Source organism: Cervus canadensis, chromosome 1 (assembly GCF_019320065.1).
Source record: "Cervus canadensis isolate Bull #8, Minnesota chromosome 1, ASM1932006v1, whole genome shotgun sequence".
Taxonomy (NCBI): domain Eukaryota; kingdom Metazoa; phylum Chordata; class Mammalia; order Artiodactyla; family Cervidae; genus Cervus; species Cervus canadensis.
This window is the reverse complement of record NC_057386.1, coordinates 108462397-108485223: the sequence shown is the minus strand read 5'-3', so window position 1 is coordinate 108485223 and position 22827 is coordinate 108462397. Positions and strand designations below refer to the sequence as shown.

At 63.7% G+C, this 22827-nt stretch overlaps 2 protein-coding genes across 10 annotated transcripts in view; both read right to left on the bottom strand.

The window, feature by feature from the left end:
• BCR (BCR activator of RhoGEF and GTPase) overlaps positions 1 to 4647 on the bottom strand; it is an 86018-nt gene extending 81371 nt beyond the window's left edge. The window contains exon 1 of the mRNA XM_043434364.1: positions 3130 to 4647. Within this exon, the coding sequence (XP_043290299.1) occupies positions 3130 to 4447 (1318 nt within the window). The 5' untranslated portion in view covers positions 4448 to 4647. The remainder of the gene's footprint in view (positions 1 to 3129) is intronic.
• Positions 4648 to 8098: 3451 nt separating this feature from the next.
• RAB36 (RAB36, member RAS oncogene family) lies at positions 8099 to 22263 on the bottom strand. 9 transcript variants are annotated; one of them, XM_043434408.1, is made up of 12 exons: positions 22049 to 22263; positions 17278 to 17369; positions 16690 to 16755; positions 16160 to 16261; positions 15487 to 15551; positions 14137 to 14188; positions 13477 to 13558; positions 13154 to 13244; positions 11530 to 11649; positions 9667 to 11297; positions 9349 to 9554; positions 8099 to 8754 (listed from the first exon to the last, which is right to left on the bottom strand). In XM_043434408.1, exons 1-10 carry the CDS (start codon positions 22220 to 22222, stop codon positions 11233 to 11235), a joined length of 909 nt encoding a protein of 302 aa, XP_043290343.1. In that variant the 5' UTR covers positions 22223 to 22263; the 3' UTR covers positions 8099 to 8754; positions 9349 to 9554; positions 9667 to 11232. The 9 variants fall into 9 exon arrangements, with proteins under 9 accessions (XP_043290343.1, XP_043290360.1, XP_043290365.1 ...); XM_043434425.1 differs by adding an exon at positions 21298 to 21379 and having other exon boundaries at positions 9349 to 11297; positions 22049 to 22180; XM_043434430.1 differs by adding an exon at positions 21298 to 21418 and having other exon boundaries at positions 9349 to 11297; positions 22049 to 22120.
• Between the last annotated feature and the right edge of the window lie 564 nt (positions 22264 to 22827).

The following is a 22827-nucleotide window of genomic DNA, read 5'->3' as shown; positions in this document are numbered from 1 at the left end:
CTGTCCCACGTCACATAAGTAACTCATTTTAATTAAAGTTACTACATTTTTTTTTTTTTCAGAAAAAAGGGGGAAAAAATCCAGCTTGAATTAACCACAGGAGTTCTAATTCCAGTCGGGGTCAAGACCCCCAAAGGGCTCCAAGTTTATTAAATCCTCCATCATCTTCTGAGCCTTCATCTAAAAATCAGACTCAGTCAAGACTCAGGCCTATTGTCCGTCAACTTGAGAAGAGGCCTGTCCATTCGCCGTGAACCCGGAACCCTCTGAAACCATGGGGTGGGCTGGACCACAGGACTCCTGGCCAGGGAGGGGAGGCCGTACTGAAGCCAGAACAGGGAGGAATGCGGGGCACTGAGGCCTGGACCCACACACATCTACATCTCAGCTCCTTCCTCGGTGAAAAGCCCAGGATGCTGCCTTCTGTTCCCCAAACCAGAAAGCCATCCTTTCCGAGCCGGATAATCCTTGTACAATTCCACCGAGAGTCCCTTTCCAGCCTGTCGATGACTTAAACGGTCTCGGACTTTGCCTCCGTCCCCGGGAAGGAGGCCCAGTCAACAGCCCAAGGCAACAACAAAGTCGTGATCGCTCTGACGATAACGTGTCACCAGGATCCAAAGGGCAAATTCACTGCTTAGAAACAGGAAAGAACAGCCAGCCGCCGCCGGAGCCCAGGTAGAAACAGGGGACGCGCACGGTGGGGGTGCCCCGGACGTCAGGAGGAGAGGGCCTGGCTGAGCGGTCTTTCTCAGGAAGGGATGGCCAGAGTCCCAGAGAGGAATTTAAGGGACGAGGGTGGGCAAGCCGCCTTCCCACCCTCCCAACCCGGCCCTGGGCTGTGTGTGTTCCCGTCTCCCACTCCCTTTTAAGCTCCCAAGCGGAGGCAAGGACCACGCTCCCTCCTTCCACTCAGCTCGCAAGGTGGGAGGGGTGGGCTTGCACACAGCAGGGCTCGCAGCTGGAAGGACCCCGGGCCCTACCCAGCCCTGTTCCTCAGGGGTGTGAAGGGCAGAGGAAAGGACTGGGGGGGGGGGGGGGTCCGCATCCCCGAGGGACCTGGAGGCCCCTCTGCCACTTCCTGGCGGCATCCGTATCTGCAGATGGGGGTCGGGGAGGGGGGTGAGGCCAAGCTCCCTGGGAAGATGCGTGTCAGGGCACGGTCACCATTCCAGCTGCTTCCCTCCCCTCAGACACAGAAGCTGCTGCAGCAGAGAATTAGGTGAGGTCCCCTCCATCCACGCTGGGACCCTCCCCACTGTCCCACATCAGAGGCGCGGGCCCTGGCCGGCGGGCATCTAGGGAATGCGGGCAAATGTCGGGAAGGAGACAGATGGCCTGGCCCTGGCGGTCCCGCCTTCGCCTCCAGCCACACGCCTCAGAGGGCTCAGAGAAGCCGGCTGGGCAGGCTCCCAGAGCTGCAACTGCCAGGAGCTGCAAAACCCAGCAGGAGACACAAGGCGCGACCCTGGAGGGCTTTCAGAGCAGGATTCACCAAGGGCCAAAGGGGAGGGGGCGGTGCAAGTTGTCAGACGACCTCCTAGGCTGGGAGCCCACCCTGTGTCACCCACAGAGCAGGGTCTGAAGGCAGGCGAGGGGCTGCGAGCTCCGGAGATGGCCTGCGGGGAGGCCCCCCAACCACACCACCCCAACAGGGCCCCACTCACTGGAAACTCCCACCTCCCCCAGCAAGAGAACACAGTTTCAGACGACAGGTCTCCACGAGAAGCTCTCCTTTCCTCCTTTGTTGACAATGTTCACACGTACTCTCGCGGGTGCTGAGGGCCAATCCGAGCTGGCTAGCCTGGCCGACAGCTGGCCAGACGGGGCTGGTGCCCGGCAACCACAGGGCAATCCTCCAGAGCCCAGAGGAGCTGAGCTGCCTACAAAGCGGTCTTCTCAATACTACCGGCTTCCCCACACACGAGGGGCCTGGAGGATGAGGCTGGGCCCCGCCACAGGTCCCAGCAACACAGCTCGGACAGAGTCAGCAACAAGATGAGCCCAAAACAAACAGGACGGAGCGCGGATGGCAAAGAGGCCCCTCCACAGAGCCAAAAATAGCCTCACTTGCTTCAAGAGGATTCTGACCAACCAAGCACACACAACTCCATCGGCAGAAAAAGAAATAGTCAATGGAGCGGAAAACCACATTAGCTCAGCAGGGACCGGGACTCTGCCAGGTTCCCAACTGCCTCACCCCCAACAACCCCAAATCCCAGTCCTGACTCCCACCACAAACTGCGCCTGGCTCTCGAAACCCAGTCCCATTAGCCCAGCGCCACACGGTGTCTGTACACAGATGTGCACACGCGTTATACACACGGACCTGCAGGTTTAATCTCGGAGCCAGAAGCCAGACCGTGGACTCGGAGCTGAACATAAGCACGGGTGGGCAAGGGGGACAACAAAGCAGGGGTGAGACGCCCAGCGGTGAGGTCTCCCGTCCGAACCGGACAGATCAGCACGGGTGTGGCCCTGCTTCAGCCCCAGATAGAGCTCTTCAGCCCCGGCTCTTCGGTAGCCCACTGAGTCAGAACTGCCTGTGGCCTCCCTTCCTCCTGGTTTGTATTTTTCACCTGCTCTGACTTGCTCTGGGGCTGCTGGCCAGAGAGCGAACCCAACGCTCCTCCAGCCTGGGAGCAGCTGGCATCCCGTGGGTTCCCCGGATGTGTTGTGGAACTCTCCCAGGGCAGGTGGCGGGGACTGCCCAAGACACGGATCAGTCCCTGCTGAAGTATCCACCCAGAGGGAAGAGATGATACCCCGCCCCCCCCGCCCAGACCATCCCTGCTGCCCCAGGTGGAGGGCGAGGAGATGGCCGTCCAAGGCGATCCTGGTCCTGACCCACAGAGAGGAAGCACTCTCACGAGAAAGCACAGGCTCCAGACCCGAAGGAAGGAGCCACCCCCACCATTCTGACACACCACCCCTCCCACCCGCATCCCACTCCAGACGCTGGGAATCTGCAATCAGGAGGAAAGCAGGGATGGAGTTTGTTCAGGTGGGGGAATGGGCGCGAATCCTTCCAGCCCACCACTGGCGCCTGAGAACCATCCCATCACGTACCTACCTGCCCCGCACCCCCGACCTCTCAGGGGTGCCCACCAGGCTGGCAGAGGCACTCACCTGCGTCTGCGTGGCAGGTGCCGTCCTGAGGCAGCTTGCCGGACAAGCTGTCCCCGTCGCTAGGCCAGATCTGCCCCGTCTTGCGGACGCCCACGATGGTGGCCTCGGACACGACGACGGGGCCCTGGCGGTGCCGCTTCTGGCTCTGGGGCGTCGGGGGACTGCTGCTGTCAAAGGACTGCTGGGAGTTCTGCGAGGGCGAGCGGCTCTTGTCCCGGAACGGCCGGTAGGTGGTGGGGCTCGGGGACACGCGGCTGGACTGGCCAGAGGAGAAGTCCTCCTCGCTGGACGTGAGGTTCTCGTTGGAGCTGCAGTCCGGCGTGTAGCCGCCTCCGCTGTCCTCAAAGCTCCGCGGGGAGTAGGACCTCCGCGGCCAGGTAAGACGCTTCTCCTGCTCCGAGGTGCTCTGGCTGCGCTGCAGCGCGCCCTTGGCCTCCCCCTCCACCATCATGCCCCCGACGTAGATGCTCTGGTAGGGCTGGTACTCCAGGGGCGGCCACGGGGGCCTGCCGCTGCCGTTGGCGTTGATCAGGTTGTCCTTCAGGAAGCGCGGGTTCAGCTCGACGTCCTCATAGTCACCGTCGAGGCCGCCGCAGCCGCTGCCCTCGGAGGCGCGCCCACGATACGAGGGCCTGGGGGTGTCCGCGGGGCCCGACCCGGCGCCCTGCTGCTGTGACTTCTTGCGCTCCATCTGCATGGCCTGGCTGCCCAGGGAGCTGATGCGGTCCGACACGTCTTTGTCGTTGACCTTCACCAGGCCACGCTCGTGGTGGAACTCGACGTTCACGTAGAAGGGCTTCTCGGTGTCCGCCGCCGCCGCGGGCTGACCCGGGCCCTTGCGGATCCTCTCGAAGTTGGAGCGCAGCGCCGCCACGCTGGTGGGGGGCCCGCGTTCGTCTCGCTCGGTGGCGGCTGCGGGCCCGGGCCTGCGAGCGGCCGCGGGCCTGGCCTTGCCCGGGGAGCCCTCCCCTTCGGGCCGGGCCTCGGGCTCGTCGGCGGCCGGCGGGTCAGCGCCCTCGGCGGGCGCGGGGTGCGCGCGCGGCGCGCGGGGCTCGGCCGCGCCGTCGGGGGGCTGTGCGGCGCGCCGGAAGCCCCAGCGCTGCCGGTCGTAGCTCTTCTTTTCCTTGGCCAGCAGCGTCTGCAGGTAGATCATGCGGAAGCGCTCCTGGTTCACCTCCTGCTCCAGGCGCCGGATGGAGGCCTTGCAGCGCTCCAGCTCCTGCTCGATGTCGCCCACCGAGCGCAGCTCCATGCGCGGCGGCTCCGAGTCCGGGAACTGCGCCTTCCATGCCTCGGCGAAGCCCACCGGGTCCACCATGGCGCGGCCGCGGCTCCTCACCTGTGCCGCTCGGCTGCGCGCGCCAGCGAGGCCGGCTTCAGCGACGGCGCAGCGGCCTCGCCAGGCCCGGCCCGGGACGCCGGGCGGCCCCCATGCCCACGGCGGGGCGAAGGCGGCGGCGGCGCGCAAACAATGCCCGCCCCCTCCCGGGCTGCAGGTGAGACCGCGGCCCGGCGGCAGGCGCGCGGGGCGGGGCGCGCGCGCGGGGGAAGGGCGCGGGGCCGCGCGCCCGCTATTGTGTGCGGGGCTCCCGGCGCGCGCGCGCGCGCGGGGCGGGGCGGGCGCTGCCTCCGCTCGGCCGGCCCGCTAGCCCATGGCCGACGCCCGCGCGCCACTGTCCTCGAGCTCCCGCGCCGCCGCCCGGCTCCCCGCGCTGTGCTCGGCCCGCCCGCTCCCGCCGCTCTGTCGCGCGCCGCCCGCGCTCGGCGCCGCAGGAAGGGGCGGGGCGGGGCGGGGAGGTGGGCGGGGCCGCTGCGCGGCTGATGGAGCGGTGGGGGGGCCTCTTAAAGGGGCCTCTCCCGGAGGGGCGATCTGCCCGCCTGCTCCCGCCGCTCTCGCGCGCGCCGCCCGCGCTCGGCGCCGCAGGAAGGGGCGGGGAGGAGGGCGGGGCCTCAGCGCGGCTGATGGAGCGGGGCGGGGCCTCTTAAAGGGGCGGCCACTCCCGCCCCCCCCGCCCCGCCCCGAACCCGGCAGAGGCCCTGCCAGCGGCCCCCGCACCTGGGGAAACTGAGGACCGGACGGCGACTTCTGCATCCCCGGGAACAGGTGCCCTGGATCCAGGCCAGCCGGGTGGCCTCTCGCTAGCGTAACTGGCTGAGCGCGCTCCCCAGCGGGAAGGTCTCCCGGCGGTCGCCAACGGGCCTCCGGGCGCTGGGGTCCCGGCGTGACGGCTGAAGCATCATGTAGAGGGTCCATAGGAATGTCTCCCCCGCACCCCGGGCCGCTCAGCACGCATGTCTCCCTTCCTGCAGCCCTGACTGGGAACTTATCTGTCACCTGCCTCCCAGGGGGGCCCCGGCCTCCACTGGGCGCCCAGGAATGGGGGACGGAGGCGGACAGCACGGCCCCAGCGGGCAGTGAAACGGAGTCTGCTTTTGGTCCGCCGGAGAAGCTCGGAGATCTCAGACACACAGCGGAGTGGACACCGGGGGTGCGGTGGGGGTGGGGGGCCCCGAGGGCCGAGAAGACCCCGACCAGCCTGCTGGGTGACGCGAAAGGAAACGGGATGTGTCAGCCGGAGACCCAGGCTAGAGGCCAGGCGCCTCTGGGCCGCTCGCGCCTGCTTCCCCAGGCGTTAACCTGAGAACCAGAATGCACACACACGCCCGCCCCCGCCTCATGAGGGTTCTCTTACCCCACCCCCCCTCCCCCAGCTCCGGTGCCACCCGGAGCGGATGCCCTGACGTCTCATCTAGAGGGAACGGAGCCCAGGGCGGCTTGGCTGGGCTTCAGGTCTCTCCCCCGGAGGCTTGTGTGACCTTGGCAGTTCCCTTCCCCTCCTCTCTGAGCCGGTTTTTCGTCCTCACGTGGAACAGTGTGTTGTGAGCACCGTGCGGAAGCTGCCCGATGGGGGGCAACCATAAAACCTGTGCTGTTCTTCCCGTGGTCGCCTTTCACGGTGGTGCCCTGGGAGCCTGGCAGGAAAAGCCCCGGGGCGGTGGGGGCGGGGAGGGGGGACTGCAGACGCTTCCAGCCACTGCTCCCTGCTGCTCCCCTGCAGGTGCTCGGCGCTGGGCTGTGTCCACCCTAACGCTCTTCTGCCCAGCAGACAGGGCCCCGAGGGTAAAAAAGCCTGTTTTGCATCTGAGGAAGGAGGGCTTGAGGCCAACTTGGTGGCTGGCAGAGCCAGGCAGGAACCCAGCAGCGTTCACATCCTGAAGACCTCTTCTTCAAGTTGGGAGTAATAAACCCTGACCTCCCAACGCATGGCCCACAGCAGCTCACCATCAGCATTAGTGCCTTCCTCCAGCACCCCCGCGAGTGGATCTGGCAGAACCAGAACCCAGTGCCTCTGGAACCCCATTCCCTGGCCATCAGCAGGGAGAATCCCAAAAGCATAAACTGTTTTTTTTTTTTTTCCCCTTGCTAACAGGGTCTGAGTTTCCAGGGGGTATTTGTGGGTTCACCTGGGACAATATCATAAAGCACCAGGGAAGAAAAGAATACTTTGGGCGGGGGGGAGCTGCTGCATCTATCAGTGAGGTATTCCTCTCTGGTTTGCAGGCCCCCAACTTGGCCCCACCTTAAATTTGTGTGCACTGGAAACTGACACTGTTCGATTTGGGTTTGTACGCCCTGTTCTCTTGGCAGAGCAAGTGGCTTGCTGGGCACAAGGACACTGCAAGATAGTGGCTATCTCCCCGTGGGACAGCTTCTTCTGGCACCAAGGACATTCCTCCCCTCCCTGGAGTCTTCCCTGGAAGCACCCCCACCCTGGGTCTCTGCTCCTTCCCCGATGAGCTTTCTTATCATCTCTCCCTCCAGAGGAAGGGAGGGCGGAGGAGGAACGTGGGATCCATATCCGTTAACGCTCTGCGATCCCCACCCCGTGTCTGTTCCCAACTAGATCTAAACTTCCGAGGACAGAGATCTGTCTGTCTTGTTCCCCAGTGAACCCTCAGTGCTTACGACATAATAGGTGCTCAGTCAGTCCTGCCCCCGCGGGGAAGAGGCGGTGGTGAGCATGCAGGAGGGAGGACGGGGTGAGGCGGGCAGAGCCAGGCCGCGGCAGAGGTACATGGGCTGTGTGAGTGGACATCCAAGAGGACGCAGAGGTCTGGGGAAGGCTGGCCGACGGGGGTGACGCCTGAGCTGGTCCTGGAGATGGGGACGGACAGGCAAAGTCGGGGAGAGTTCAGAGGTCCGGGTGTGTTTGAGGAACAGCTGGGTTAGGGGCCAGGCTGACGTGGCCTGCAGGAGGTCAGAACTGGGGTTTCACTCATGAAAACCATCACCACCATCAGTTAACAAACATTTCCAAAAAAAAAAAAACAAACAAACATTTCCATCACTCCCGACAGATTTTTTTTTTCCATCTAAAAACTAAAATGGGACAGGAAAGTGGGATTGTCGGTGGTATTTCCCCCTTTCCACTTCCATCATTTTCCGGGATGAGGCTCTATAATTCATTTCAAAATCTCTTTCTCTCTCTCACACACACACACAAACACACGTGCACACCCTCATGTACCCTCAATAGCAGCCCTAGGGGTTCTTGAACCCAGGATCAGGTTCGGACAGGCCCCTCCCCAAAGGCTGCTGCTGCTAAGTTGCTTCAGTCGTGTCCGACTCTGTGCGACCCCTTAGACGGCAGCCCACCAGGCTCCGCCGTCCCTGGGATTTTCCAGGCAAGAGTACTGGAGTGGGTTGCCATTGCTGTCTCCCCCCAAAGGCTACCTGGTCCCTTTGCAACAATGAACCACTGGGACCCAACAGCCCCCTCTGCTGGACAGAACGCAGAACTTCCGATGCCTCAGACCCCGATGATGGAAACCATCCCATCAGTCAAGGGAATATGACGCTGGAATATTATTTGACCATCAAAGAAAATGCAGTACCAGTGCATGCTGAATATCCACGAACCTTGAAAGCATTATGTCAAGTGAAAGAAACCAGGCAAAACAGACCACATATTGTATGACTCCGTTTACGTGAAATGTCCAGAACAGACCAAATCTATGGAAACAGAAAGTAGGCTGGTGGCCGCCTGGGGACGGGGGCTGGGCGGCGTGGGGAGTGACTGCTGATGGCCTCACACAGCAGTGAGGGGCTGTGTTTTGCTGCTTCTCTGCTCTGTGCGCGCCCGCATCCCCCCAGCTTTGGGGGCCAGAGGAGGGCTCCCTTCAGGCGGGGATGTGGCCACATGACCCCCCAGCTGTCATCCATCATCTTTCAGCCCCAGGGAGCTGCAGGCAAGATTGGAAAGCGGGGGCGATCGATACAACCGTCCTGTAGCCCTGCCCGTGGTGCTGTGCTGGGGGGCGCCTGGCGGGGCGCCTCCTGCAGGCCCCCAGCCCTGGCCCACAGTGGGGAGGGGGGGGTCTCTGAAGGGTTTCGCTGGCCCCGGGCTCCGCCTGAGTGAGCCGTGGACCCTTCCTTCCCTCTTGGCTGGAACTCCCCTGCCTTCTGCAGAATCAATTATTGATGAGGCCCTGCAGTGGGGGTGGGAGTGCAGATCCCTCTGAGCGCCTCAGCTGCATTTCCAGCCTCACAGAGAGTGCAGGGGCCCGGACAAGACGGGCTGGTTCCTGAGGCCCGGCCGGCAACACGGTACGGGCGATGGCTTCCTGTGGTCAGAGACCCAGGGCACCCTCAGGCGCGGGTGGAGAGGTGCCACCCTTCTGCTGGGGACCAGGGGGTGGCGGGAGGGGCCTGTGAACAGCGGCCTGTGGACGGGAGGCCCCGCCTTGCTCCCTCCTGGGGGTGCAGGCTCAGACAGGTGGCCGGGGGGTCCCGGAATGCCGGAGAGGGAGTGTCTGGATGAGGGGGTAGAGCCCTGGAAGGAGGCCGCGGGACCACACGCTACTCCCCATCGGCCTGACGCCCGGGGAGTGATGGGGAGGCCGCGGCAGATGTCAGAGGAGCGTGGGGCTGCTGGGCAGGTGACGTGTCATCTCGGGGCCCCCAGCTCCCCTGCCCCGTCTCCGGGAAAACAGAAGGCTCAGAGGATGAGTCCTCTCTGAGCTGCGGCTGCTTCTGAAAGCTCCCGCGCCCCACACCCGCTCGTGTCTCTGCCCCAGGCCTCCTGGGTCCCGAGCACCCTCTGCAGCTCACAGGCCAGGAAGGCCTGTTCCCCCACACCACGCCCCCAGCCCCGCTCAGGTTCTATCTGTGTAGCTGTGAGTAGAGCGGGCCCCCCGCCCATCACCACATCCCCTTACCTCCATCTCAGGCGAACTCAGGCGTCCAGCTCACGTGGCCAAGGCCCTCAGGAGCGTGCAATTCTTCAGGAGGGGCCCGTGTCCCATCACCAGGCTGAAGGGGGCTCTGGAGGCATCCGAGGCCCGTTTCCTCGAGATGCCTCTGAAGTGCTCGCACGCACACGGGGGCCACAGGAAGGGAGTTTCCCAGCGGGCCGCTTAGAGGGCTGGGCGCACACGAGACGGTGGTCCCGGCTCAGGGGCCAGTGACAGACGGACATGGTCCCCAGAGGCAGGGGAGGGAGCCGGGAGGGTGCCAGCCCACCTGAGCAGACTCACCCATCCTGACGCTGTCTCTCGTGTGCCCCAAACCCGGGCCTGGCACAACCCCAAGGTTGGGTCTGGTGGGCCAGCCCGCAGGAGGCCCAGCAAGGTCCCTGCGGGGAATCCCGAGCGGGGAATCCCGAGTGTGGAAAGCTGCCGCTGTGAGGACCGACACCTCAGTGAAAAGAAGCGAAAAGCCGACTGTCCCAGGGCCAGGCGGCATGAACAGACTCTGGCCCCGCTGCAGGAAGTCAAATCTGCAGCCCTGAAGGGACACAGGCTCGCCCAGCCTGGGAGGAAGAAGGCCACCTGGTGGGTGGGCCGGGGAGAGGGCGCGCTGGTTTCACAGCAGACGAGGAGCAGGAGGCCTGCGCTGCTTACGTCGGGCCTCAGGGGCGCCTCCCTGGAGGCTGAGCCCTGTACTGCCACATCTCACAATGGCACATTTGCGGTTCCTGCCGAGTGCTTTATGCAAAGGAGGACCCTCCATCTACTAAAAGGAGAGCTGAAGACATGGAGAAGGCTGAGCGGACAGGAGACGCAGTGTCCCCGGGCCGCTGACCATTGGCTGCCCAGGAAACGCTCACAGTCCACGAGGACGGTGGCCACACGTGCCACCTGCTTGTGGCCGTGAGGTGGGGGGCTCAGTAGGCCCTGTGGAGGAGCCCCACCAGGGCCTGGAGCGGGCCGGGCACTCTGGGCGGGAGCTGGGGAGGGGAGGCCGGGGGCGCCCGCCTGTTCTGGAGATCAGGAGGGCCATGGAGATGGGGAGCCTGCCTGCAGGGGCTGGAGTGCCTCCGCTGTGCTGCCGACACCTGCAGCCATCACCAGGGTCCTCGGGGACCTGCACGCGGCACCGTCTCGTCCCCAGGCAAGTGGGAGAGAGGGCCCGGGGGTGGGCGGGGGTGGGCACCAGCCCAGCAGAGTCTGGGTGACAGCTGCCAGTGTGTGTGGGGGGGGGGCAGTGCCATGAGCAGCGGATGCCGCGGCGAGTCACAGGGTGGGGGCGGGGCACAGCCGGGCCAGGAGTGTATGTGGCCCATCCTGCCCATCTCGGCTCCTGACCCGGGGCGCAGGAGGCCAAGGGTCACAGCGGAGCCAGAGGGGGCCCCTCGGCGGCCAGAGAGGGGACCCGCAAGTCCGTGGCGGAGGGACAGTGGACCGCAGGGCCGGGGCTCCAAGGCCCAGCCCTGCTGACAGAAGAGTCGGGGCCAGGAGAGAAAGTCCCACTCGCCGGGGCCCCTGAGATGAGGGCGACTCCGGGGCCGACCAGAAGGCTGGGGAGGGGCCCGGGGAGCCCCGACTGTGCCCGGGGTCTGGGACCCCGGCTGTGCCTGCGGTCCTGAGCCTCTGCGGCCGGGGCTGACGGGCAACACTGTAGGGGTGACTGGCCTTCCAGCCGGGGGTCCCGGGCGGCAGTGGGGGCCTCCCCTGGCTCCCGCCTCGCTACGGAGAGGAGGCAGCTGGGGGAGGGGGGTCCCTGGGGCTCAGCGTGGTGGGCGCCCCGCATCCCCCTCCATGTCGCAGACACACCACCGGCATGCCTCGTGGAGGGCGGGGAGGCCTCTGCCGCAGGCCTGGCTAACAGCAACTCGGGCTGGAGGGCCTCCTGCTGTCCGGGGTCTCGGGTGGACGTCCCTCCATCCCTGCAGCAAGGGGAGAAGTCACCTGGCATCCAGCGGGCACCTGAGCTCACGGGGGAGGGTGTCTGAGCTGGCCGGCAGGTGGCTGGTTGGTGGGGGGGGGGCACTGCAGCCGGAGGTCAGCAGGATGGGAGAGGGGCCCGGACAAGCTGGGCGGACAGTCGAGTCCCGGCAGAGGGTGGTGGATGCAGATGTCGGGCGTGAGCCCCTCCCCGGCCTGGGGCCCTGCACGTACGGATGAGGTCCCCGCCGCCGACCTGCAGCGGGGCGCTGCTCCTCCGCTCCAAGTCCTGCAGTACTGAGCGCTCGAAGGCCAGGGCGGCCACACGGCTGAAAAACGCCTTCACATTCTCCCCTGCGGGCACGGACAGTCATGACCCCCGCCTGCAGGCGCCCTGTCGGGGGCAGGGGAGTCGGCGGGGCAGGAGGCAGGACGCTCCCCTCTCTGGGCAGGGGACAGACTCCCGGCCCGGCCATTAGCCCTGGCTACTCCTGACAACCTCTGAGCCTTGGTTTCCACGTGGCGCTAGTAGTAAAGGACACGCCTGCCAGTGCAGAGACTTGAGCCACAGGTTCAATCCCTGGGTCGGGAAGATCCCCTGGAGGAGGGGCATGGCAACATACTCTAGTATTCTTGTCTGGAGAATCCCATGGACAGAGGAGCCTGGCGGGCTGCAGTCCAGGGGGTCGCAAAGCGTCAGCCACGCCTGAAGCGACTTAGCATGCACTGTTTCAATCAATCGCAGCTGAGCGCCTGCAGGCCAGGTGCTGGGCTGTGCGGAGATCACAGGTGGGCCTGCTGTCTTGTCACCGTCTTGCATCTGCCCAGCGGGCAGCCACGAGGATTAGAGCCCTGGCCCCCACGTGGAGCCTTTTGTGCCTCCTCCTCCAGGAGGACAAGGCCACCCACTGGAGCAGAGGGCCAGGTGCAGCCCCCGACACACACACTGCATTTGTGCAGTTAACAACCTATACAACCGCACAAGGCGGTCCTGCTTGCTCCACAAGGAGCTCTCTGGGAATGGGCTGTTACTCCAATAAGAGGGTGGGTTCTCACAGGCTTGGGGGTGCCCTCAGGAAGGGGCAGAGAGAACTGGGCACGGCCACCACTTTGTGCCGGGCCGGAGGAGGTGGTGCTTCCACCTGCACCCCGGGCAGCGTCCACAGTGGCCCCTCTCCTGGGGTAAGGACTCCGAGGTATAATCCCTGAGTCCCCACAGCCTTGGCACCTGCGGTGCGCCAGGCATTTCGAGTTGTTTCATTCCATCCCAACAACCTGTTTGCAAAGTCTGTTCTTTGCTTCTGTGCGTTCACTCGTTTTTCCTCAGTGCATCCTATGTCTTTTATCATAAAAAGCGTGTTTTGCATTAAAAACACAAGACTGATGGCATCACCCCACTTCCAGGGTGAGGATGCTGAGGCTCAGAGATGTTGAAGGCTGCGGTAAGCGGTGCCGTGGGTGGGATCAGCTCCTTCCGGGGAACCAGCGAGGCCCGGGCAGAAACCGGGAGGGGTGTGGGTGAGAGCTGGGGGTGGGGGGTGGGGGCGTGGCCCAATCATCTGTCCCTCGGCAGCGCCGGGCCTGCAGGCACTCAGCTGCAATTGGTTGAGACAGTGCGTGCTACGCCTTCGAGCGGGGCCTCCCACAAGCATCGGGTAGGGGCGGGACAACGCTGTGGTTCCAGGTAAGGCTGCCCCTGCCTCCCTGAGATGCTGGGCCGGGACCCCGCAGGGACCTGCCCCCACTAGCAGGAGTAGTGGTCTCACTGGAGAACACGGGTGTGCCACTCCGCCCATCCACCGGCCGGGACCCCCACCCCTGATCGCCACGCCTCCGCGGCAGCCCCGCGCCCACTCACCGGTCTTGGCTGACACGGACCAGTACTCAGCCTGCATCTCGTTGGCCAGGCGCACGGCCTCCGCCTCCGCCTGCTCACACGCGGCCCCTGACTGGGGGAAGCGGCCCTGCTGATCCAGCCCCGCCCCACCACCCCCACCCCGGCCTCCCGCGGTGACGCCCAGGCTGGGCACCTGCCTGGAGGTGAGCCCGGTGGTTCCGGGCAGGTCTGAGCTCTAGCGTCCCTCTCCTACTGGACGGGGACCGGGGACCCGAGAGCTGCCGCCTAGGCCCTGGGGGTCACCCTCTGCTCCGAGTCCCCCCAGGCTGCCTGGCTCCGCTCACCAGCAGGTCCTTCTTGGTCCCCACGAGGAACAGGAAGCAGGCGCCCGGCTCGTTCTCCCTCAGCGCGTCCTCCAGCCACTGCCTGGAAGGCGGGCGACAGGCTGGGATGGACCCACCCCACGCTGAGCAGACGAGGGAGCCCGGGGCCCCCCAGGGCCGGGGGGAGGGGAGGTGCCAGGAGGGGACGTGGACTGCGCCTCCTGAGGGTGGGCACGCAGGAGCGGCAGCGAGTCAGGGAGCCCCGTGGCGTCCCGCACCCTGGGTCCGTCCCGCGCCGCCACCCACAGGAGTGACCAGCCGGCTCCCCTCACAGGGCTGCAGACGCAGCTGTGAACGCCCCAAAGTCAGGGGCGGGGGGCTCTGGCCCGTCAGCCAACGACCCTTGGCTCTCACCCAGATCTCTGCCCAGGTGTGTCCCCTGCCTGGGGCCCAGAAGCGGTGAGGACGCCAGGCCCTTCCCCCCAAAACTGGGAAGGCTCTCAAGCTGAGCCCTGCAGTCAACGCGGGCCGCTCTGTGCTGGCCAAGGGGCTGGCCGGCCCTGCCTTCTGCGGTGGCTGCGTATCTTGAGGGATAGGACGGCAGCCGCACCGTCGCTGGCCCATGGGCAGCTCGTGGCCCAGGTTTGGGGAGCCCACGGGGGCTGCCGAGCCGGGACTTGCCTGGCGTGCTCCAGGGTCTGCACGTCGGTGAGGTCAAAGGCCGTGATGATCACTGCGCACACGGGGGAAGCCAGGGGAAGCCGGTGAGTGACGGGGAGGCAAAGACGGCGTGACAAGGGGGCTCCCTCCCACACTGTCCCAGGGGGCCCCTCGGGCACGCAGCCCTGGACCCGTGCCATGGGGACCCAGCAGCCCGGCCACAGTGGGGTCCAGGGAGGCAAGGTGAGCCCCCTGCCCCAGATTTTCTCTGCCTCTGACAGGTGCGGGGCACGCGGGGGAAGCCTGGACCGCAGAGAGGTCAAGCCGCCTCTGCGGCCATGACCCAGTGGGGACCGGCCACGGCCACCTCCGGGGCTCAGGGTGGCCCAGGGGATTAAGCTGGAGCAACGGTGGGAAAGCTCTTGGACCAACCTCCCACCATTGGCCCCTGGGGCCGAACGGCCGATGGGCAACAAGCAGCGTCAGGGGCCTGTTGCGGAGAGGCAGGCTCGGGGCCAGGGAGACGCCTGGTGATGAGCTCCCCGCCCCTCGGCTCCTCCGTCACTGCCCTGCCTGCTCCCACGTGCCCTGGGTGGCCGCACACGGAGATCGTTCAGAAGGGCAGGACGCGGGCCGTGGTGGTAGTGACCGAGGCCGGGCGGCTGCCTGCCGGGCTTCTTCCAGCAGTGTGCGCCCCCAGCCCCCGACCCCGAGAAGAGGCCACAGTGGACATGGCAGGGCTGTTATTCCAACGCACGGTTCCCTGGTTTCGCTCTTCTCAGCCTCAGTGAAAACGCGACTTCTGACAGCAGTACTGCGTGGACGCAGCTGTGCCTCATCGCCTGAGCCTGGACGGGACGCCTGCGACCCCGGGCCCACCTCCCACGGGAACCCCTCTCCCTCGTCTTCCTGGTCTCGGGACGGGGCTATGCTGCCACCGCCTGCTGCCCGGGAGGCCTGTCCATGCTGGGGTGCCCTCAGCATGGAGGCAGTGGGCAAGGAGCCCCGCTGGCCTCCACGGTGTGTGGGGGGTGCGGGCACCTCCTCTTCTCCCCTCCGGCCAAGCCTCGGCCCCTGCTCTGGAGCCGACTCCACTCTTCTCTGTGGGGTCTCTGCCCAAACACTCCTCACCCTGAGCATCTTTCTGAGCTGAAACTGGGGCTGAGACCTTCAGGGAGCACGCGCCACCCCAGGGTCCCCTAGAGCGTATGGCGGGTGAGGCCCGCCTAGGCCCGGCTGGAAGGCCAGGACCGCCCCCACCCCGTGCTTCCTCAGCGGCTCTCGGAGGACCTGGCTTCTCACAGCGAGCCCGGCGGGGAATTCACGGGGATCCCCCAGCTGGACGTGGTTGAGGCCCTGCTGGCCACTCACCCTGGGCACCCCGGTAGTAGGCAGATGCGATGCACTTGAACTTCTCCTGCCCTGCTGTGTCCCAGCTGTGCCGTGGCCAAAAGAGGCAGGGAGACCGAGAGGCGGCAGGTTTAGCTATGCTCGTGGGGTCTCAGCCAGCAGGCTCGTGCAGACCCCCGGTGGGAGACCCAGAGCCCTTCCCAGCAGCACGGGCATTGGGAAGTGCCTGTTGCCAGCCCCCACCTCCTCTTGATCCCTTCCTAGGGTGCGCCTCCCATGGGGCAGGGAGAAGACAGACAGACAGACAGACAGAGGCAGGGGGAGGTGAGCAAGGGCAGGGGTGTGGGGATGTCCAGCCCCAGGAAGGCCTGGGGGCTACATGACCTCCGCTAGAGCCTCACAGGCAGGGACCAGTTTTGGCCCCGTTTTCCAGGCATGAACAGCGGCTCAGAGGCCTGAAGTTACTTGCCAGAAGCCATGCCTGGCCTGGTGCGCGGGATCACAGAGGGACACAGGGCGCGTGGGGTAGGGTGTATGGGTGTGCCTGGGGCCTGGTTCTGTAGAAGCAGGGAACCCAGCCTCACACAGCTGGCCAAGGCCTCCTGCTCCCTTGCTGGGGCCTTCCCTGGTGTCTCCACGAAGCCCACCCACAACCATCGATCGGGAGACGCGCAGGCGGCCGCCAGTGACTTACATCTGGAGGCTGAAGGGCGTCCCAGCGACCTCAAAGCGCTCGATCTCGAAGTCCACCCCAATGGTGGCCTTGTAGTCATGGTTGAAGACATTCTTGCAGAACCTGTGGGACCCAGGAAGCTGTCAGAGGCCACGTGTGGAGGCGGCAGGCCACGGGAAGTCCGCCCGCACGGGGAGACCAGGTGGCGATGGCCACAGAGACGGGCCATGGGGACAGGCCACAGGCAGATGGAGCCGCCAGCGAGAGCTCCATGGGCAGAGGCTGCCACAGGTGGAGGCCACAATTGGGGTCAGGATGGGGAGAGGCCCCGTGCCCGCCAGCAGGGAGGGCAGTGGGGTTGTGGAGCACGGGGCCCCGAGGGCCGCCTGACCATCGCCAGGCTCCCGGGAGGCCGCGCTCTCTGCACGCCTGCCATCTCCCCAATTTCCTGCATCCCCTCCCAGCGGCCACGTGGTCTCCACTGTGACCTGGGACTGGGCCTCCCAGGCAGGCCCAACAGCGGTGCTGAGAGGGGGTGGCCGGCTGCGCACCTGTGGATGAGGCAGGTCTTGCCCACGTAGAGATCGCCGACCACCACCACCTTGGAGAGTCTGAGCCTGAGGGGCATGGCGTGGTCTCACAGGCGTGGTAACGAGGGCATCCTCACACACACGGGCCCCTCCTCCCCTGCGGTCCTCACTCGAGACGGGGACAGGCCACCCGTGAGACACTCTGCGGCGTGTGCCCCCCTCGCTGGCCCAGGGGAGGGGCAGAGGGCCTGCCTTTGTTCTGGGGCCTCCCTACCCCTGACCCCACCGGGCCCATGTCCCTGTTGTGAGAATCAGAAATGTGCACCACGGGAGGCTGAGGGGCAGGCGTGGTGGGGACTCAGAGGTGGCCCCGGGGCCCCGACACTAAGGCTGAAGCCCGAGGAAATGGCTGCGCTCAGACCTCAGGCACTGGCCTCCCCAAGGGCAGAGATGTTCCTGCAGCAGGTGAGGCGGGATGACCGGCCCGATGGTCCCCGGGCTGGACAGGGTCGCACCCATGCGGTCTGCTGTCCGAGGCCCGCGTCTGCCTCCACACACTCAGGCGTGCGCTGGGCCCTCCCCCGCCTCCCCCGCGGAGACAGCGCTCACCCTACGGTCCCCGTGTTCCCGCGCTGGCAGGCGGCGCTGACCTGCCCATGGAAGTGCTCCCGGAGCTGCAGGCAGGCGGCGGGCGTGTACCACTGCAGACAGACAGATGGACAGGCGGGCATGTCCCCCCGCGGAGCTCCCGGGCAGGAGCTGGTGGCTTACTTCCCAGGGTCCCCTCTGTCCCCTTCCAAGCCTCCGTCACGCCGTCCTTGTCAGCACCTCACGAGGCTCCAGGGCTCTGACATGCCAGGGAGCCCAGGCCGGGACCCAGAGAGCTGGATCTTGTCGGGGGAGGGGAGCTGTGCCATTGCTGTGGGCATGTCACACCTCTGTCCCCTCCGGTGAGACGAGGGGTAGGCTGTAAGGACCCTTTTAGCACCAAGACCCTCCTACACTTTCTACTACGAATCTCTGATGCTGTTTTCGTTTTTTAAAAAATATGCATATTCGTGCATGGAACATATCCTTAAAAGCACTTGGGTCATCCACGTTTTTCAGAAGGCAAGACCAAATAGTGGCCCAGGAGCACGGACCCTCAGGTGCTGTGTGACCCTGGGCAGTTGGCTCACGTCTCTGAACTTCAATTTCTGCATCTGGAAACCCTCCGAGACTTGGGGGCGTGAATGAGGTCGTGTTTGTAAAGCCGCCAGCGCAGAGCTGGCCTGGCACATGCATACTGGGTGCTCAGCAAAGACGCCCTGACACTCGGGGAATGCACGTTTGTTCTATAGGCTGAAAAAAAAATCATATTAAACAAACGGAAAGTGAAACAAAGTGAAAGTCGCTCAGTCGTCTCGGACCCTTTGCTAACCCCATGGACTGTGGAGTCCCCCAGGCGCCTCTGTCCGTGGAATTCTCCAGGCAAGAATAGCCATTCCCTTCCTCCAGGAGATCTTCCCGACCCAGGAGTCGAAGCCGGGTCTCCCGCATTGCGGGCGGATTGTTTACCCGCTGAGCCCCAAGCGAAGCCCAAACGTGACCATTCGGTTTTGCGGTCAGATTGGCCGAGGCTGAATGTGAGGAGTGACCGGGGCCTGGGCGGAGCCTCGCTGCAGACGGCGGCCGTGCTTTGCGGTCCGATTGGCCGAGGCTGCGTGTGGGGCGTGGCCGGGACGTGAGCGGAGCCTCGCTGCAGACGGCAGCCGTACTTTGCGGTCCGATTGGCCGAGGCTGTGTGTGGGGCGTGGCCGGGGCGTGGGCGGAGTCTCGACGCGTTCCGCAGCTGTGCTCCGCTGCGTCCCCAGCCACCTCCGTGGCCCGTGGCCCTCGGCTCTCTGCCCTGGCCCACCTGCCCTCTCGGCCCCGTGTGGCCGCACCAGGGCAGCGGGGAGAGTGAAGGAGCTTTGCAGAGGGCGGATGCGGGGCTTCATGGAGCCCATGTCCTCACCTGTGAGGTGGGGGCACTCTCACAGAGCCTCTTGGTCTGCGGGCTGCAGGGGCAAGCGAGCAGCTCAGGCAAGCGCTCAGCCCAGGGCCACGGCCACGCGGAGGTGGGTGGGCCCTCTTCTCCGGAAGGCTGGCTGCTTTTCTGTCCGCTTCTCTCCGTGTCGGCATCAAGTCGCGGGGGGAGCGAGGTGGGGGGGGGGTGCGGCGCGACCAAGACACGGCGGTCAGAAGAGGGGGCCCGCCACTAATCCAAAAGCAATAAGGAATCTGGCCGTGCAGTGTGGCAGCAAGAAAGGCAGCCAAAACCCGACACAAAAAATGTAGTTCAGCCGGTGATTGTAATAAGCCAATGGAAGGAGACAGCCTGGTGCCGGCCAAGAAGAGGAAAATGGTAGAAATGTTGGGGACAGAAAGAAGAGGGGGAAAGAACAAAATAAGAACGATGCAGTGGATCCCAGATTCCTCCTAAGAGAAAAACTTTTTCAAATGTACTTTTCATGTTGTCCTGAGTAAAAGCTAGGAATTTCTTCTTTTCAAGAAAACGTACAGCTGAAAAATCACTTTCAGGTTTTTGTTTTTTTTTTTTAAACAGTGGTAAAACTTTCTGATAGGCAATATTAATTCTATATCCCGTTGATATATAGTAGGTTAATGCATAATATGGGCTTCCTAGATGGCTCAGTGCTAAAAAATACACCTGCCCAGGCAGGAGATGCAGGTTTGATCCCTGGATCGGAAAGATCCTCTGGAATAGGAAATGGCAACCCACTCCAGTATTCTTGCCTGGAAAATTACATGGATGGAGGAGCCTGGCAGACTACAGTCCATGGGGCCGCATAAAGTTAGACACGACTGAGCGACTGAGCACACACTTGGGATACAGATTAAAGAAGTGTGCTAAAGAAGGCTGGTGGGCCCTGCACGCAGGGAGACGGGACATGTGGGATGAAGGAAGGACTGGCCCGCCTGACTGCACACTGCTCAGGCCTGAAGTGCTGTGGCCCCTGGGGTGCAGGATAAACCTGGCCACAAGCAGATGGCAGAGAATCTCACCTTCTGTGGGAACAGGGGTGCCCCAGGCTGCCTCCCAGGGTGGGGGACAGTCAGAGCTAGGAGTCAGCCACGGTCAGGTAAAGTCTGGGCTCCCCCACGCACAGCTGTGTGACCTCAGGCAGGCAGCCCTCCCTACCTCTCAGCCTTGCTGTCACACTGTAATTGAGGTCCTTCATCCCATGAGACCTGTGCCAGTCACCCCTCCCTTCCTTGAGCTCTTCAACCCCTTCATCCCCAGTCACTACTGACAAGGGAAGCAGTTGCTGGGCCTCTGATGAGATGGAAAAGTCCTGCGGGGACCATCCACCAGTCAGAGGCACCGAGGCTTTCTCTGTGCGAGCTGAAGAGAGCTCGGAAGGGAGGAGGCAGGAGGGGGGGAGGCAGACACTGCAGACCCCAAACACCCAGTCTACCCTCCTTCCCCCACTGGCCTGAGCACAGATTTCAAGACTCAAACGGGAGGATTTCTCCCGCACACAGGGCGGTGACCTGCAGGATCTCAAGCATGCTTCCAGGTACTCTGCATGTAGAAGCAAACACGAGCGTCTCTTCTCTTCCCTGCCTTTTCTCAAATCTGGTGCTCAAGCACTTACTTTGGCCCTCATCATCACGCATCAGCCAGAGAGGTGCTCATTTCTCCTGCGCCTGTGTCAGGAAGCAGCTAAGTGGCCCCCTCTCGAGGACATCATGTTGTGTCTGACCTTCTGTGTTACAAATTGCTGCAGGACCTGGCCCTGAGCGGCGGCGAGCAGAGGGCAGGTGGAGCCTCTGCAGGGCTGGGAGACACTGGTCCTCCCACCCACTTCAGGTTGTATGGATTTGTGTCCCCTGCTGTGATTAAGGATGGATTTTAAGATAGCTGTGAGTTTTCAGTAGGGACAGAAGGCAGAAGGGTAAGGGGTGAGAACCTTCGATTTAATCTCAGGAAACTGGAGGTACTGTTCAATAATGTAATAATAATTTTAAAATATTGATTGATCTTTGGCTGGGTTGGGTCTCAGTGGCAGGCAGGATCATTGTGGCTCCACTGGGCTTAGTTGCCCCAAGGCATGTGGGATCTTAGTTCCCGGAGCAGGGATCAAACCTGTGTCCCCTGCATTGGAAAGTGAATTCTTAACTACTGGACCACCTGGGAAGCCCTGATAATGTAATAACTATACTGAGAAAAGCAGCAACCACAACCTGGGCGAGGGCGCTCCCGTTGACCATGAACCAGGCATCCAACGTGAGCAGACCTGTCCTCGTGGACCAGCAGGTCTGAGAGGTTGAGTAACTTGCCCAGGGTCACACAGCTTAATGACACGCAGGGCTCACACCACTGTCTGACTGCAAAGTCTGTGCCCTTTACCTCCACGCCACACTGCCTTCTAGGGTCACCTTTCATCTGCCGGCCCAACTTGGGCAAGTCAATGCCAAGCTTCTCAAGAAGTCTGCTGCGTCCCTGGGGTCTGTCAGCGAGGGACTGACCTCCCCGATCGACCTGCCTTGTTTCTGGCGGTGAGCGAGGTGGGGAAAGTTGGGTGCGGGCATGCTGTCCCTGGAGCAGTGCACACATCAAGGGCTGGCCTAAGGCCTCCCTACCTTAGGGAAGCTGGTGATGACGCGGTCCCGGCTCACAGAGGGCCCCAAAGGTGTCAGGGAGGACCTCATCCTTCCAGGAATCCTGTGCCCCCAACAGGGGGAAAAGAGGGTTAGGGAGTCCCTGGGGATTCCCCAGAGTTGATGCTGAACATGGCTGTAGCTTTGAAAACAGTCCAAGCCTCCTTCTCTGTTAGGAACGTCAGGGGCCATCTCCCCAGTCTGCAGGCAGTGTGTGCTGGGGGCAGGGGAGACAGGCCTGCGGCCCGGCCTGGGAGAGCTGGAGACCTGGGTCTCCCGCAAGGAGTCCCGCCAGGAGTGGCCCCTCCCTGAGCTCAGCGCTGGGCTCTGAGTGACGGCGGCAGAGCAGGGACCCACAGTCCTGGCAGAGGAGGTAGAGTGGGGAGGGGGCCCCCGCTCCTGGCCTCTAAGGGATGAAGGCTCTGGGTGCGCCGAGCCGTAGCATTCAGCCCACAACCCTTTCCCAGGAGCACCCAACCCGGCGCTGGGCCCCTCCCGCCGATATCCACGGCCCGGGTCTCCTCCTCCCTGTCCGCGCCCTCCCAACTGAGTGTCCTCGACCGAGGCCTGTAGCCCTCCGCATCGGAACTTCCGTCTCCAGACCAGCTCTTGGGGTCCGGGATGGGCGGTCAGGAAATGAGGAGGCCCGGGGGCCCTGGCCGAGTTCAGATCGTGCGGTGGGAGGGTATCACGCGGGCTGGCGAGGGTGACACTCAAGGGGAGTCTGACTGACCTGCGGCCGCTGACACAGCTCCCGGCGCTGCCTAGTCCCGGAGGGTCGGGAGGCCGCGATCACCATGGCAACGAGCACCACGCCGGACCCGCCTGCTTCCGACGAATCCCGGACGCTGGGGGCGGGGCTCACAGCCAAAAGAGTCCCGCCAGCCTCCTGCGCCGCGATCACCATAGCAACCAAAGCCTCGCGGGAGATTCCGGGACGCCGATCCAGAGCGGCGATCACCATGGCAACGAGGGCGGGGGGGGGCTGATGGGCGGGATCAGGGCGGCCAGGGGTGGGCCTGGGCGGGGCTGACCGTAGAGAGACTTGCGCACCTGACTTCTGACGTCACCGTGGTAGGGGAGGAGATCAAGTGTTTATTTTCTTAATATGTCAAATATGATTATTTTCTGGTTATCTAAATATTTGTGTGTTTTGCTTTATATCTGGTATGAGATCCCTCGACTCCTTCCCGTTACATCTCATGTTTGATCTATCAGTAAATCCTGTAGGTTCTATCCTGAAAAATTGACCAGAATCTTCTCTCTCCGTCTCACTTTCACTGAGCTCACGATGGTCCCAACCATCATCGCCTTCTGTCCCCTTAACTGGCCTCCCCACCTTCCATCCTTGCTCCTATCCTCTTCCCAGTTCAACAGTCCCCAGGGACCCCTCGTTAAGACACAGATCAGATCATGTCAGTCCTCGGCTGCAAACCCTCCAAGGCCTCCTCGTCGTCCTCCGAATAATAAAGTCTTTCCAGTAGCCCAAGAGGCCCCACGTGATTTGCCCCA

Excerpts from the sequence above, each read along its gene's own strand:
- RAB36 (XM_043434392.1), bottom strand. The coding sequence starts at position 22,222 with ATGGTGATCGCGGCGCAGGAGGCTGGCGGGACTCTTTTGGCTGTGAGC. Across the intron at positions 11,650-13,153 it reads GTCCGTGTCAGCCAAGACCG|GGGAGAATGTGAAGGCGTTT; the intron begins GTGAGTGGGCGC and ends CCGTGCCCGCAG. Across the intron at positions 11,298-11,529 it reads CGGCGGCGGGGACCTCATCC|GGATGGAGGGACGTCCACCC; the intron begins GTACGTGCAGGG and ends CCCTTGCTGCAG.